This window comes from Ranitomeya variabilis, chromosome 2, assembly GCF_051348905.1.
Source record: "Ranitomeya variabilis isolate aRanVar5 chromosome 2, aRanVar5.hap1, whole genome shotgun sequence".
Lineage (NCBI taxonomy): Eukaryota > Metazoa > Chordata > Amphibia > Anura > Dendrobatidae > Ranitomeya > Ranitomeya variabilis.
The window spans coordinates 838021034-838037580 of NC_135233.1; the positions used below are offsets into that span (position 1 = coordinate 838021034).

Consider the following 16547-nt stretch of genomic DNA (forward strand, 5'->3'; position numbering starts at 1 on the left):
GTTCGCTTCTGGACAGAATTCTATCACATTGCATAATCTCTGGCGCCTTCTCAGTAGACACCGCCAAATGGTGCACAGGTTTGCGCTCCCGCAAACGCCGATCAATCTGAATAGCCATTGTCATGGACTCATTCAGACCTGTAGGCACAGGGAACCCCACCATAACATCTTTAATGGCATCAGAGAGACCCTCTCTGAATTTCGCCGCCAGGGCGCACTCATTCCACTGAGTAAGCACAGACCACTTACGAAATTTTTGGCAGTATATTTCAGCCTCATCTTGCCCTTGAGACAGGGCCATTAAGGCTTTTTCAGCCTGAATCTCTAAATGAGGTTCCTCATAAAGCAACCCCAAAGCCAGGAAAAACGCATCCACATTGAGCAACGCAGGATCCCCTGGTGCCAAAGCAAATGCCCAATCCTGAGGGTCGCCCCGGAGCAAGGAAATTACAATCCTGACCTGCTGTGCAGGATCTCCAGCGGAGCGAGATCTCAGAGACAAAAATAATTTACAATTATGTTTGAAATTCTGGAAGCGAGATCTATCCCCAGAGAAAAATTCAGGTAAAGGAATTCTAGGTTCAGATGTAGGAGCATGAATAACGAAATCCTGTAAGCTTTGAACCTTCATAGCGAGATTATTCAAACCTGTAGCTAAACTCTGTGGATCCATATTAATCAGGTGAAATCAGAACCATTCAAGGATTAGAAGGAGAGAGAGACGAAGGCTGCAGTAAGCAGAGATGCTAGTGAATCAACTAATGAGCAAACTCAGGAAAAAAATAAAATAAAAAATTCTCTGCAGACTTCTTTTCTCTCCTTTCTTCTGCCAATTATTTTAACCCTTGGTCCGGCCAAACTGTCATGGTTCTCAATGGCAAGAGAACGTAATTAAGCATACAAAAGGACTAGCTCTTGGAAGATGGGAACTCGACCTGACCATGAGCTAAACCTACCGCACAACTAACAGTGGCCGGGTAGCGTGCCTACGTTTTATCCCTAGACGCCCAGCGCCAGCCGGAGAACTGACTGACCCTAGCAGAGGAAAATACAGACCTGGCTTACCTCTAGAGAAATTTTCCCCAAAAGGCAGACAGTAGCCCCCACATATATTGGCGGTGATTTTAGAGGAAAATGACATACGAAGTATGAAGATAGGTTTAGCAAATTGAGGTCCGCTTACTAGATAGTAGGAAGACAGAAAAGGGAACTTCACGGTCAGCTGAAAACCCTTTCAAAATACCATCCTGAAATTACTTTAAGACTCTAACATCAACTCATGACACCAGAGTGGCAATTTCAGCTCACAAGAGCTTCCAGCCTCAGAAATATTCAATCACAGAGAACTGGAACAAAAATGCAAAACAAACTTAGGACAACAAGTCCAACTTAGCTGATAGTAGTCTAGGAGCAGGAACATGCAACAGAAAGGCTTCTGGTAACATTGTTGGCCGGCATAGAAATGACTGAGGAGCAAGGCTAAATAGAAACACATACTGATGGAAAACAGGTGAACAGAGGAGATGAAGCACACAAGTGCAGTACCACCAGAAACCACCGGGGGAGCCCAGAAACCAAATTCACAACAGTCAGGGTGCAGTTACACCCGCCACTCTCAGTGCTGTGAGCTGTGACTGTAATTCCTCCAGGCACGCCTACATGACTGAAAGCCGGCAGCTCCCAAAAGAAGAAAAAGCTAATTTTTCTCCTGGTGATGCACTTTCAATACATTGGCCTGGCACCTTCATAACACTATTAACCTGCAGATTAACCCAATATCTGCAAGTAATAGTATTATAACAACTGGCAGGTTCACTTTAAACTAGTTTTTCATTCTTTTTTTGGATGGTGCGTTCAATACGCTGGTGGGAGTAGAAGAGGCTCATAAGTGGAGGAGGAAGTATATTTTTCTGATAAGCTACATTGCAAAGCATCTCACATTTTCTTGTACTATTGAGTTTGTGACCATTTAACAAAAATTGATGTATCTTCCTTGTACAGTAGTGATGACAGCATCGAGAAAAAAGAGATAAAGAGACAAATAAAAATGATCAAGAAGAGAATTGGAATTATGTAAGTGCAGAGAATTACTGATCTGATATAAACAGACCTTATAGATCCCATAATGATATAGATGTTTCCTTATCTCCAATGTGTGACTCATTGTATTCAGGTACAGATGATATAAAACCTGTCTGCACATGATGCCCCATATATCTACTACACAGATACAGGTGCTGCCATTTACTAGGTGTCGCTCATCAATCATTTTATTGTTAAAAGATGGCGAAGTGTTTATGGGATACAAACATTAGAGGAATTATTTGACTAGAGAGATGAAAAGAATAATGAGCCAATATCTTAATATGGCTTCCATAGAATTATATCAGATATTACATATGGTAAACATATAGAAAAAGTCATCTCACCGCTGGTGGGTTGAGGACCCCCAGATTGCGGTAACATCTGCCAGGAGACACAGACTTTTCAATCCAAACTTCAGTCCAGCAAAGCAGATCTCATAAGGCTCAACATTTACTCCATGATGGATAAAATATGGTATAAAAATACAGGAGATAATGGATTATTTCCGTAGATAGGGGACACAATCCATTTTTGCATTTTGGTTTCATTACACATTTTGCACCATTTGGCTTTTTCAGGCGCTTTGCTTCCTACACATTTAACTTTGATGTGGTCTGTGGTGATAAATTGGCTGAGAGGAGCTAAAAAGAGGGGGTCACCCACACTAGCGTATAAATGGGAGGAGTGCAATGTGAGGAAAAAGGTATTACACCCGGACCAATGTTATTCAATGAGGCAGTGCAGAGCTGGGTATTTTTTCTCAGCTGTATTCTGCATAAGAAAAAAAATCGCATGCCATACAGACCACCAGAGTGGCATCTGACTACGGATACATTACAATTCTGAAGCATGAAACTGTACATAGTCCTGTAAAAGATTAATAACTGCTGAGTATAAATACGTATTGACAGCACACGAATGACTAGTGAGAAACAATCGTCCAACTCTCCTGGATGATAATGGGACCGATTATTTATAAGCCAATGTGAAAGAACCCAAAGACAAAGAAAAAAGTTACATTCTCTCCAATTGGACCATAACAACAAGTTCACTGACAGATTTTCAGTTAACTCATTATACAGCCAGCAATAGATATTGCAACACAGAAGCTATTGAAGGCAAACGGTGCAAATATTTTAATGACACTCAATTAGAAACATGACTTTTAGCCCAAAATATATGTATTCAAATTAGATTAAAAAACTGCCCCCAAAGGTGGACAAGCCCTTTAACCTCTTAATGAGACCTGGTGTACTTGCCCGGCGCAGCAGGAAGTGTTCTGAATCACACGGTGTCTGAGTAAAGATGTCTGCTGCCTCTGACAGCAGACCATCTCTGCACGTAGTCCCGGGGGGCTATGCCGCCTCCCACCCCACACATCAGTGATTGCTGTGATTGACAGATCAATTCTGACCAGCCAATCACAGCATTTTATTGATAAAGTTAAAATAAAATGACGTTAAGTAGTGATTGGTGTGATTTGACACAGCACGAAACACAGCAAGTTAAAGGAATAGATAGGGTGTTCACGGCGTCACCACTGTTTTTTAACTCTTTTGACCCGATCGGTCAATCAATAGTTAATGACCAATCAGCACCGAAAGGATTCATATAAAATTAGGATCACTGCTCTTCACACCATATTTCCCTCATATCTGGTGTGTAGAGCGGTTGTATAGCCTCTGTGTACCTGTGAGAGAGAAATAATTGGTGGCCAGTGGCGGCGATCCTCCATCAGGAGCTGCAGATCGTCTGATCTACTGTGCTGTGCTGTCTGCTCTATGTGCCTCATCTATGATCACAGCCGCAGCCAAGTTCACGTTTAGCACACCTTGTGCCTTTTACATGTGCGCATCCCGCTGCCGCAGCTCTCCAATCAGTATTATATGAGTCCCCCACCCCTAATTGCATTCTGCGCTGAACATCAGTCGTGCTCAATATTTGAAGTATTTTACTTTTTGCGACACTTAGTGACGTCCAATTTTTTTGCAGGAAAAAAAAAATAGTAGTTAGTACTTAGGGTAGCGGACGTCCCACAGCAAATAGTACCGTTTATACATGGCTCACACAATACATGTGTAAATGCACCATTTACAAACACATGCCCAGTATGTAGAAGAATAAAATGGCCTATTCAACAAGTCACTTTTCAACAGAGGAGGCATAAGCTTTCCTTGTCTCCACCACAGATTCAGGCAGTGAGGAAGATGCCACGTACCTTTTTTTTTCCTTCCGTAGACATAAACATATACTATGCATACATAAGCATATACATACACATATACTGTACATACACACACACACACATATACTATACATACACACACATATACCGTACATACACGCACATATACTATACATACACACACATATACCGTACATACATATACCACACATACAGTACATACACACACATATACTATACATACACATACACACATAAAACCTATAGAAGCACATACACACACACTTATGTACAGTGCATTAGATGATAAAGTGATTGCTGTCGTTCAGAACTAAAATCCAATCCGCAAAAAATCAAGCCCTCAAATGTCTATGCAGATCAAAAAATAAAGGGATATGGCTCTTGGAATAAGGGCAGTAAAAAAGGAAGGCTCCAAAATGGAAAATTTCCCAGTCATTAAGGCATTAAATTAGTCTTGGATAGAAATATGTCAAAAGTAAATATGGGCAGATGGACCATGAGGTCTGTTTATGCCACCAGCCTTCCAGGTTTCTTTTGTCCCTACACAGTGAGCGTCCCTCTAGTGACAACTCCACGGAGACAAAATGGTGTCATTTATGTGATGTAGATGGAAAATATTGGCAAAGTATTTGGGATGGAGACCAAGGGGCAGAAAATGTTCACTACTTCTCTTCAAGTTGCCGATATTTATACATTTACAAATGAGGTGATTTATGTTCCATGTACAACAGGAAAGGAATCAAACTAATTCTAGAAAATCGAATAAAAAAGGAGAAGAAACAGCTGGACGCAATACAGGAGGATATGTAAGTGCTTTTTTCAGTTAGAAATTACATAAAACCTGTCTGCACATACTATACATCTGTCTACGCTGATAGCTGTCAGTGTGTGGAAGTCATTTCTCAGTTTAAGAGGTTTTAGGACACAAATTAGATGAATTCAATTTATTTGACTGTTTAAAATGGGTACCAGAAAAAATAGAACATGACCCAGCATTTATATGGCTCCTTTAGGCTAGGTTCACATTTGTGTTCAGGAGGGCTGTGGATGGCTGCGTACTTCCTCCCTTCTTCCTCCCTGAAGCTCCGCCTACACTCCGCCTACTCTGCATGTGTTCTGCATACCCATGTTTAACATTTTGCGTTTCCGTGTGGTCACCGCACACATCAAATCACCGTATGCAGACGCATCCGCATACAACGCATGTCCCTGCGTACCAAATGTTAAAGATAGGTACGCAGGATGCATGCAGAGTAGGTGGACTGTAGGAGGAGCTTCAGGGAGAAAGAAGGAAGTACGCAGCCATCCGCAGCCCTCCTGAACACAAATGTGAACCAAGCCTTAGAAAGACACGAGTTACAATTAGAAGTATGTATACTTTCTATATCATATCCCCTGTCTTGGATGCCTGATTTGGGAGCTGCATCACTGGGGGTATTGTGGTGGTTTCATACTGGTAAGGTTTTATATGGTGGGGGTGGGGCATATACACTGGTCTTCTACGGTGATAGAAAACTAAGCACCCTCACAACACATGACCTACTTTTTGGTCTTTCAAAGTTGTGATGTATGAAGTGTGAATGTGATCTTATAAGACAAATAGCTCACAAGTAAACACGAGTGCAGATGAAATAGAAAGTAATTTCCTAAAATCATTCTCATGCCTTTTTTTTCGTAATTCGTAATATTCAAGTTGAAAATAAAACCCAAAATGTCACTTTTTGTTGTAGATTTTCAACTTCTGCACCAAGTAAACACAGTGGGTGCGCTACTCAGCTGCCTTCAGTGCATTTTAAGCCCTTAATGGTGTGACTCATGGATCGGAGTTATATTAAGAGACTAAGGGCTCATACCCATTTGTGCGAGAAACGGACGAGTGCAATCCGGTAAAAAATTGGATTGCACTCGGACCATTGTTATTCAATGGGTGACATCTCATCTGCGATTTTTTTTCTCAGCTGAAATCGGACTGAGAAAAAAATCGCAAATCCAAATCCGAAAAAACTTGGCACTCTAGATGAATAATTATCATATGCAAAAGGTTTATTGATGTGCATCCATAAAGACAAGTCGAACGTTTTCGGTCCACATCCGGACCTTCATCAGAACAAATATAAGAGATATGGTGCAGGGAGAAACATTAATCCTGTCTCTATAAATTCCAATATTGGTAGGGTAGCCTGGATGCACCAAGAAGTCCCGTCCACGTAAGCGCACGTGTGATGCGACCGGAGTCACTGGGTAAATGGCGCCATTTACCCAGTGACTCCGGTCGCAGGGTATGAGCCCTAAGGCTCAGATACAACAAGGCCGGTGATTTTCTCGCAGGTCTTGATGCGTCAGATGCTCCCGAATTATGAAGCGGTGTCTGCCTCTTCATGAATCAAGGACATATGACGATTGCCGTGCCCCATTTTGGTTCAGCTGTGAGAAAATGATCTGAAAACACCAAAAGTTACCAAATTTTTGTGCAACTCCAAGTAGTGCCAAAATGTTGCAATTTTTCAAAGCAATTTATGCCAGAATCCTGGTTAACTTACTTTGACAAATTCGGGTCTTAGACTGTATCAAAAATGAAAGGGTCCAGTACAAAATACATAATCTTCCATCATCCTGAGCTGCTGAAAGAAGCTGCAGGGAGAGGAAGCTGCTATTAGATAGTGGCGCCCCCTGCAGTCACACTACACCCTGAGTGGTGCAATCTCTCCGATATTCCACCTTTGTCGAATCATTGTGGGTCTGAGGTCCCTTTCATACATTTGCTGCTGTGAAATCCTTATCACTTTTCTTTACTTCTCCAACAGATGGAAGTTCAAGATCCATATAGCAAAACCGCTTTACTGGACATTCATTTATAAAAATGTCATAGAATATCCCTTTCTGGAAACCATTGAGTACGTATGTTATTTCTGTAAATATAACACTATATGACCAGCCTAATATATCAGTGGCGTATCTAGGGGGGGGCAGCCGGGGCATGTGCCCCGGACGCAGTCGGCAGGGGGGCGCAGTCGGGCCGCCTATTTCGGCGGTCCGCAGTGTCTCCCCCGGCGGCTGCATTCTGCCGCCCCTGGTCTGGGAGTCAGCTGTTCTCTGTGCCGACTGTCAAGCTGACAGCTGGCACAGAGAAGCTGCAGAGCGCCGGCTCCCAACGTGTGCAGAGGTAGAGGGGGGCTCCTGCAGGGTGGCTGCGGCGGGCAGAGAGAAATCCCCGCAGCACCGCTGCCCAGCGATCTGTGTTCCTGCTTCCTCTCACACAGACGTGCCGCTGGATGACGTCATCATTCAGCGGCTGGCTGTGTCAGAGGAAGGTGATGTGTGTGTGTGTGTGTATGTGAATGTGTGTGTATGTGAATGTGTGTGTGTATGTGAATGTGTGTATATGTGTGTGTGTATGTGAATGTGTGTGTGTATGTGAATGTGTGTATATGTGTGTGTGTGTGTGTGTGTATGTGAATGTGTGTGTGTGTATGTGAATGTGTGTGTGTGTGTGTCTCAGTATTGGGTGTGTGTGTATCGCGCTGCAGGGGAATGTGCAGAGAAGTGAATGGTGTGTGTGTGTGGGGGAAGGAGAGGGCAATGATGGGGCTGACGGGGAGAGAGCAATGATGCGGATGGTGGAGGAGGAGAGGGCAATGATGGGGCTGACGGTGAGAGAGCAATGATGGGGATGGTGGAGGAGGAGAGGGCAATGATGAGGCTGACGGGGAGAGAGCAATGATGCGGATGGTGGAGGAGGAGAGGGCAATGATGGGGCTGACGGGGAGAGAGCAATGATGGGGATGGTGGAGGAGGAGAGGGCAATGATGGGGATGGTGGAGGAGGAGAGGGCAATGATGGGGCTGACGGGGAGAGGGCAATGATGGGGCTGACGGGGGCATATGTCCTGGGGGGGCGCCAAAATGAATTCTTGCCCCGGGTGCCAGAAACCCTAGATACACCTCTGTAATATATTATACAATGTTGTGTTATCACTTGACCCTCTGCTTATTACTATTATTTAGCATTACAGGGGTCACACATCTGCAGCCACTCCATGACATAGCTGTCAACGTCATTTATTCTCATCCCTTCCATAACCCATACCAGTCACATTTATGGTTGAAGATGAGAAATCCCACAAGGCCAGTGACTACCTGCAGCGGTCATGTGGGTAGTCGCTATCTTCATTGCTGTAGTACAGGATTTATCATGCGAGCAATGGCTTTTATTTTATACCATTTTAGTCTAATTATACAGATCCTCCTGAAAACGTCACTATCTAAACAGTCTTATGTTTGCTTATGAGGCGGTCAAGTTTAGGCAGGTCAGTGCATCGAGGTCTGTACTCGGCCCGTGCTTCACGAGGCATTAATGTATTCTAATAAATTGTAGACCCTGCAACCCCCTGTTTGCACGGCCGCTGCTGAGTAATGGTCAGTGTTAGCTAATCAGTGGGGCCTCCATCTGGATTCGGCGTCTGCTTCCCCGATATTGGTGGCGAATCCTAACGATTGCTCATCAGTATTCTAATCCTGGAAAACCCCTTTATCTGTCTGATGTAGGAAATATACAAATTTTGCTAAGAAAGTATTTGGGTTGCAGTGAAAAACTGGGGAATTTATTATGTCTATCATGCTTTTAAAAATCCTATGGGGAAACCTGGATTGCATCAATTTTAGTGTTATAGAGATCATTATGCCATCCCACCTATAAAATGTTGTTATTCTTGTTATGACTGACGCACCTATCATTGATGGTTACTGGTTATCAGACCTTTATATTCAGTATTCGGACCTCATTTGGTATTCGATCCAAATCTTATAATTATACAGATTTCTTAGGTGGCTTAATGTACAGTGCTGTTAATGTGATCTCATTTCTATTTAATTGGTCATTATGTAAACTGATTGAACTGATGTCCAGTGATGTACAGCCAATAGCGGCAGACCATGCGACTGCTATGGGGTCCGTGAGTCTGGGGGGTCCAGCTCCATTGTGAATATTGATCCTAATCTGCACTGTTAGGGTACTGTCACACAATGGCACTTTTGTCACTACGACGGTACGATCCGTGAGGTTCCAGCGATATCCATACGATATCGCAGTGTCTGACACACAGCAGCGATCAGGGACCCTGCTGAGAATCGTACGTCGTAGCAGAACGTTTGGAACTTTCTTTCGTCGCTGGATCTCCCACTGTCATCGCTGGATCATTGTGTGTGACAGCGATCCAGCGATGCGTTCGCTTGTAACCAGGGTAAACATCGGGTTACTAAGCGCAGGGCCGCGCTTAGTAACCGGATGTTTACCCTGGTTACCAGCGTAAAAGTAAAAAAAAAAAAAACCGTACATACTCACATTCCGGTGTCTGTCCCCTGGCGTTCTGCTTCTCTGCACTGTGAGCGCTGTCACCGCTGTGCTTTCCGGCTGGCGCAGACACAGTGCAGAGAAGCAGTTTTTTTACTTTTACGCTGGTAACCACGGTAAACATCGGGTTACTAAGCGCGGCCCTGCGCTTGAAGCGTTTTGGAATAGTTTTCTTTTATCCTTACGCGTTCTTTGCTGCCTTCTGATTGGACAATGCCATGTTTGAAGAGGTTTCCGCTTGGATCCTCTCTAAAGAAATAACATGGAAATTATTTTTTTCTACCAGGTATTATTATAAACCTCTTCGGAGGGTGGGGGGGATTTAAAAACCTCCTCATATAAAACAACAAAGTGGATTTTTCCATAGAAATGAACTGGAATTGTCTTCCAAGAGTTTCTGAAACTATTTTTGAGGTTAATTTTGGAAATGATTTGCTTAAAAAACTAATCAAAAATGTTATGTGCACGTACTCTTCATGATGTAACCAATTTTTAGCTTTAGAGTGTCTTCACATTGAGTCTTTTTACTGAGTTTTTGGAATAGAGACTCCAAAATCCTGTTAAAAAATTCAAAGCTCCTCAAAAACTAGAAATTTCTGCTTGCATTCCAAGGAATGAAGAAAAAGGCTTAGTGTGAACACATTCTTAAAGAGAACCTGTGAGCAGGATTGCGTAAAGTACACGGATGGTCATATTGGTGCTGTAATACTGATTAAAACGACATCTGTGGTGAAATCCATTTTGTGGATTTTGTGTAACCAAGACTTGAAGTTCCCTTATAATCATAGCTTTGTGCTCAGATATTTGAAGAAAGATTGTGGTAAGTGAGTGTCACCATTTCCCCAAAACTAGTAAAGTTTAAATTTTTCGGTCAATAGAGCTGTATGAGGACTTTGCAAATTGCAAAAAAAGTGCAATACCACCCTTGTTTTTTGTTTGGCTTTTTAAGGCTGGTTTCACACTTGCGTTTTGATCTGCAGCGTTTTTAAAAAAAATGCAGGTGGTGAAAAAACGCATGCAAACGCTGCGTTTTTTAGACGCATGCGTTTTTGCATGCAGAAAAAAAAACGCGGCGTTTTGACGTGTTTACATGCGTTTTTTCCTGCATTTGCGTTTTTGAAACGCATGCTGAGAAGTGTGTGACAGCTGCCAATCATCAAAATCAACTAGAAAACCCACTATTAATTGAATTACATAGGGTTAGGGTTAGGGTTAGGGTTAGGATCCCTAGGGTTAGGGTTAGGGGTAGCTTTTTATTAGAAGAATGTCCTGGTCACCAGGTCACTGATAAGCCACCCCCCACCATCAAGGTGATAAAGGGATCCAAACCCTAACCCTACCCCTAACCCTAACCCTAGGGATCCAAACCCTAACCCTACCCCTAACCCTAACCCTAACCCAACTTTTAACCCTAACCCTAACCATAACCCTTGGGATCCTAACCATAACCCTACCCCTAACCCTAGGGATCCTAACCCTACCCCTAACCCTACCCCTAACCCTAACCATAACCCTAGGGATCCTAACCCTAACCCTAACCCTAAGGGTTAGGATCCGAACCCTAACCCTAAGGGTTAGGGTTAGGATCCCTAGGGTTAGAGTTAGGATCCCTAGGGTTACTAGGGATCCTAACGTTAGGGTTAGGGTTAGGATCCCTAGTAACCCAAGGGTTAGGGTTAGGGTTAGGGTTTTCTTGTTTTTTTTGTGTTTTCTTGTGTTTTTCTATAGAAACGCATGCGTTTAAAAACGCATGCAAACGCATGTGCTTAAAAACGCATGCATTTACATAGACAGCAATACATTTTTTTGCCGCGAATAAACGCATGCGTTTTTTTGCGACAAAAAAACGCCGCTAGAAATTACTACAGGTTGCATTTCTGCAACTAAACGCATGCTACAAAAAACGCATGTGTTGCCGAAAACGTGTCAAAATGCATGCTAAAAAACGCATGCGTTTTTAATGTTAAGTATAGAAAAAAAACGCATGCGTTTTTAGCGCTAAAACGCTGCAGATCAAAACGCAAGTGTGAAACCAGCCTTACTATGTTCACTAAATGCTAAAACTGACCTGCCATTATGATTCTCCAGGTCATTCCGAGTTCATAGACACCAAACATGTCTAGGTTCTTTTTTATCTAAGTGGTGAAAAAAATTCCAAAGTTTGTAAACAAAAGAATTGTGCAATTTTCCGATACCCATAGCGTCTCCATTTTTCGTGATCTCGGTTTGGGTGAGGGCTTACATTTTGCATGCCGAGCTGATGTTTTTAATAATACCATATTGGTGCAGATACGATCTTTTCATCACCCATTATTGCATTTTAATGCAATAACGCGGCTGCCAAAACAACGTAATTCTAGTGTTTTGACTTTTTTCTCACTACGCCATTTAGCGATTAGGTGAATCCTTTTTGTTTCTTGATAGATCGGGCGATTCTGAATGCGGCGATACCAAATATGTGTATGTTTGGTTTTATTTTTATTGGTTTATAATGGGGTGAAAGGGGGGTGATTTTAACTTTTATTTTTTTTTTATATTTTTAAAAATATTTATTTTCTACTTTTGGCATGGAGACTAGAAGCTGCTACAACCCAATCGGCTCTGCTACATAGAGGCGATGTTCAGATTGCCTCTATATAGCAGAATTGCTCATTTGCTATGAGCGCCGATCACTGGGTGGCGCTCCCACAAGCTGGTACTGAAAAACATTGAGGTCTCCAGAATGAGGTCTCCAGGAGACCTCAGATTGTCATGCCAACACATCGGTGACCTGCGATCACATGTGCATATTTCTGGTGCAATGGCCAGAAGCGCGATTTAAATGCCACTGTCAGAGTTTGATATCTGCATTTAAAGGGTTAATAGCCGCGGGTGGATCACGATTCCACCCGTGGCTATTCCAGGCACATAGGAATAAACTCCGTGTGCACTGCTGTAGACTGGTGCAGAGACTAGGTACCCAAACCATATAGTACAATATGAAAAAAGTCTCGCACTCAACTTCAGTGTATTTTTGTAGATTTATTAGTACTAGAGGTAGCACTGGAAACGTTTCAGCCCCACAACGGGCTTTCATCAGTCACGTGCTGTGCCATCTAGTGTGTGGCAGAATTCCTTATATTTAGGATGCAGACCTGAATGCGGTGCAGGAAATGACAACTCAGTCACCCCAGCGGCTTCCCTACAGCCCGGGTCTCTAATCTGGCTGTCCGAGGTGATTTACTTTTAGCCAATCACACGTAACTCTGAGTATCATTCCACAGCGTCTACATCCTCCTCGTATCTACCATCCTATTTTTCCCCTAAGCGGTCATTTCCTGCACCGCATTCAGGTCTGCATCCTAAATATAAGGAATTCTGCCACAAACTAGATGGCACAGCACGTGACTGATGAAAGGCCGTTGTGGGGCTGAAACGTTTCCAGTGCTACCTCTAGTACTAATAAATCTACAAAAATACACTGAAGTTGAGTGCGAGACTTTTTTCATATTATTCCAGGCACATGTCATCTGTTCAAAATAGCTGACATGTCCCCGGAAAGATGTGGGCTCACCGCCGGAGCCCACATCAAAGGGAGGGAGTCCGGCATTTGAGTAAATGTACGCCTAATGTCGGTAAGGGGTTAATCACATTTTTTAACAGAGTTGCGGCAGACGAAAAAATGCAGTTTTGTAATTTTGAATTTTTTTCTGTTAACGGTGTTTACCAAAAGGAATACAAAATAAGCAACAGAATGTCCGACGGAAATCCAATAATCCCAATAGATATATAGAAGAGGACAGCAGAAGAGATCTAAAGCTTAACGATTAATAATATAATAAAGAGGTCTGTACAAGACCCAAATAACACAAAAAGACACATACGAGACAAACAAACATCAGTTAAAAGCTTGGGTGTGTTAACTACTGTATATACTCGTCATTGTCCAGGGGGTCGATGGGGTAGGGGGAACGGCAGCTGTCCATCATACTTACCTGCTCCCGGTACATCTCTGCACGTCCCGCTTCTCCGGCGCCCGCAGCTCTTCCTGTGTTCAGCCGTCACGTAGTACCGCTCATTAAAGTAATGAATATGGATGCTCCCATAGGGGTGGAGCCGCATATTCATTACTTTAATGAGCGGTATGATGTGACCGCTGAACACAGGAAGAAGCTGCCGGCGCCCGGAGACCATCTGTCAGTGAGAAGCTGCCAGGGACCACGCCAGGAGCAGGTGAGTATAACGAGGAGGGTGAGCATTCTGATATTCAGCTGTCCCCATTCCACCGTTGCACGCCGCTCCGTCTTCCATGTCCTCTGGCTGTGAAGTTCAGGTCAGAGGGCACGATGACGGTTTTAGTGGAACGGGGACAGGTGAATATCGCCCGTGCCTGTGTCTCCGCCTGCTCAGGACAAGAGGTGAGTATGCAGCAGCATATGGGGCAAATGTTTCTATGGAGCATCTTATGGGGCCATAATCAACATTTGTGCAGCATTATATGGGGCAAATGTTTCTATGGAGCATCTTATGGGGCCCATCATAAACTTTATGGAGCATTATATGGGGCATATTTTGTATGGAGCATCTTATGAGGCCCATCATGATCTTTATGGAGCATTATATGGGGCTCCTGATTCAATATGGATATTCAAAAAGACTTAACCTACTGATGTCTCAATTAATTTTACTTTTATTGGTATCTATTTTTATTTTTTAAATTTACCAGTAGCTGCTGCATTTCTCACCCTAGGCTTATACTCGAGTCAATAAGTTTTCCTTATACTCGGGTCGGCTTATATTCGAGTATATACGGTAAGTCAAGAGGTTAGGTCAACTCCCTTTCTGCTGTCCTCTAATGTTTACCAAAAGGGTTAATTATTTTTAGGCATTGAAAGATTTGACTTTTATGTATGGTGATAACACAGAAGCATTTATTTTATTATCTTTATTTTTAAATAGAAGATAAAAGTGGTGATTCAAACTTATGCTTTTTTAACACTTTTTTATTGCATTTCTTAGTCCACATAATGAACTTAAAAATGTGATAGTCTGATCGCTTGTGCTATACAGAGATACCACTGAATTGTTGCATATAATAAAAATCACACTCTCCATTGAAACCCAGCCACTGCAGTTTCCAATGCCCACATCATTTTAATGGCATTTTCTTAATTTTTGTTTGCTAAATCATGTACCCTTAAGCCATAGTATGCAGGAATGGTTCCAGCATTAAACGACATCCCTGTAGTTCTAGAAAATTATGTAGTAAATTATTTATTAATTATTAGATAAGAAACATTTGTTCATTAGAGGATAAGAAACATTAAAATATAGATCGTCTGTTACTTAAAGGGGTTGTCTAGTCATGTCACGAGATATTAATTACCTATTCTTAGAATAGCAAATAGATCAATGGCTGCACTCAATTTTACTGTACTAAAGCAAGGAAATGTGCGATACATGAAATGTGAATAGCATAATGGCTTGTGAATTCTATGAAAAAACACATGAGATGCTTAGCACAAGATTTGGCCAAAAATTGTGAGCCCATCCACCAAACGTCAAGGTAATCTCAGATCGGATGGGTACCTGACCTCTCTGCCTAGTGTGAACACTTACCTATGACTAATAACATGGTAAAGCCTGCATTTATAGGAAGGTCGGAACCAACTGTGTTTGGATGTAATTAAAATCACAGCATGGTGAAGGGCGGGGCGTTCAAGTCAGAAAAAATAGTACATAGTAAATTTAGGAAAACTGACTGAACAGCAATCTAGTCTGAACTGGTGCATAACCAAAAAAGACTTTTTTGGTTATGCACCAGTTCAGACTAGATTGCTGTTCAGTCAGTTTTCCTAAATTTACTATGCTTAGAATAGGTCATCAATATCAGATTAGTGGGGGTCCAAAACCCGGCACCCCCACTGATCAGCTATTACAAGCTCCAGCTGAGTGTAAACCCAGTAAATATGATTACAATATGTCCCAATCAATGTATTGCTGTCATCGTGAGACAATGTAAATCAGGTCCTGGAACAGCCTATTACAGCTGATCTTTGGGCATAGGTCCTAAGGATAGCTCATCAATATTTAGTGACTGGACTGCCATTTAACATTTTTGTTTGTTGTATCTCCACTCTACATAGGGAAATTATTCAATGTGTCCACAACAACATGTACTAACAACAAGATCACCTAGGAGCAATAACATTATCTAGAAACAACAAAATCTGACCAAAATAATACCATCTAGCAGCAACCTATCACCATCTGGAAGCAAATTACCACCATCTGGCAACAACCAAACACCATCTGGCATCAACCTACCACCATTTGACAGCAACCTATCACCATATGGCAGCAACCTACCAACATCTGGCAGCAACCTACCAAAATCCGACAGCAACCTATCACAATCCGACAGCAACCTACCACAATCTGGCAGCCACCCAACACCATCTGGCAGCCACCCAACACCATCTGGCAGCAACCTACCACCATCTGGCAGCAACCTATCACCATCTGGCAGCAACCTACCACCATCTGGCAGCCACCCAACACCATCTGGCAGCCACCCAACACCATTTGGCAGCCACTCAACACCATTTGGCAGCCACTCAACATCATCTGGCAGCCATGCAACACCATCTGGCATCAACCTACCACCATCTGGCAGCAACCCAACACCATCTGGCAGCAACCCAACACCATCTGGCAGTAACCTATCACCATCTGGCAGCACACTACCACCATCCGGCAGCAACATACCACCATCTGGCAGCAACCTATCACCATCTGGCAGCAACCTATCACCATCTGGCAGCAACCTACTACCATCTGGCAGCCACCCAACACCATCTGGCAGCCACCCAACACCATTTGGCAGCCACTCAACACCATTTGGCAGCCACTCAACATCATCTGGCAG

The 16547-nt window shown here is 42.9% G+C and overlaps 1 protein-coding gene across 3 annotated transcripts in view; it reads left to right on the forward strand.

Annotated features, from left to right (window-relative positions):
- LOC143809955 (uncharacterized) overlaps positions 1-15900 on the forward strand; it is a 36536-nt gene extending 20636 nt beyond the window's left edge. For 2 of the 3 annotated variants that reach the window (XM_077292900.1, XM_077292902.1), the window contains 4 exons: positions 2002-2073; positions 5023-5097; positions 7096-7185; positions 15766-15900. In XM_077292900.1, the coding sequence (XP_077149015.1) occupies positions 2002-2073; positions 5023-5097; positions 7096-7185; positions 15766-15802 (274 nt within the window). In that variant the 3' untranslated portion in view covers positions 15803-15900. The remainder of the gene's footprint in view (positions 1-2001; positions 2074-5022; positions 5098-7095; positions 7186-15765) is intronic. The other variant, XM_077292901.1, reaches the window with a different exon arrangement.
- Positions 15901-16547: the final 647 nt, after the last annotated feature.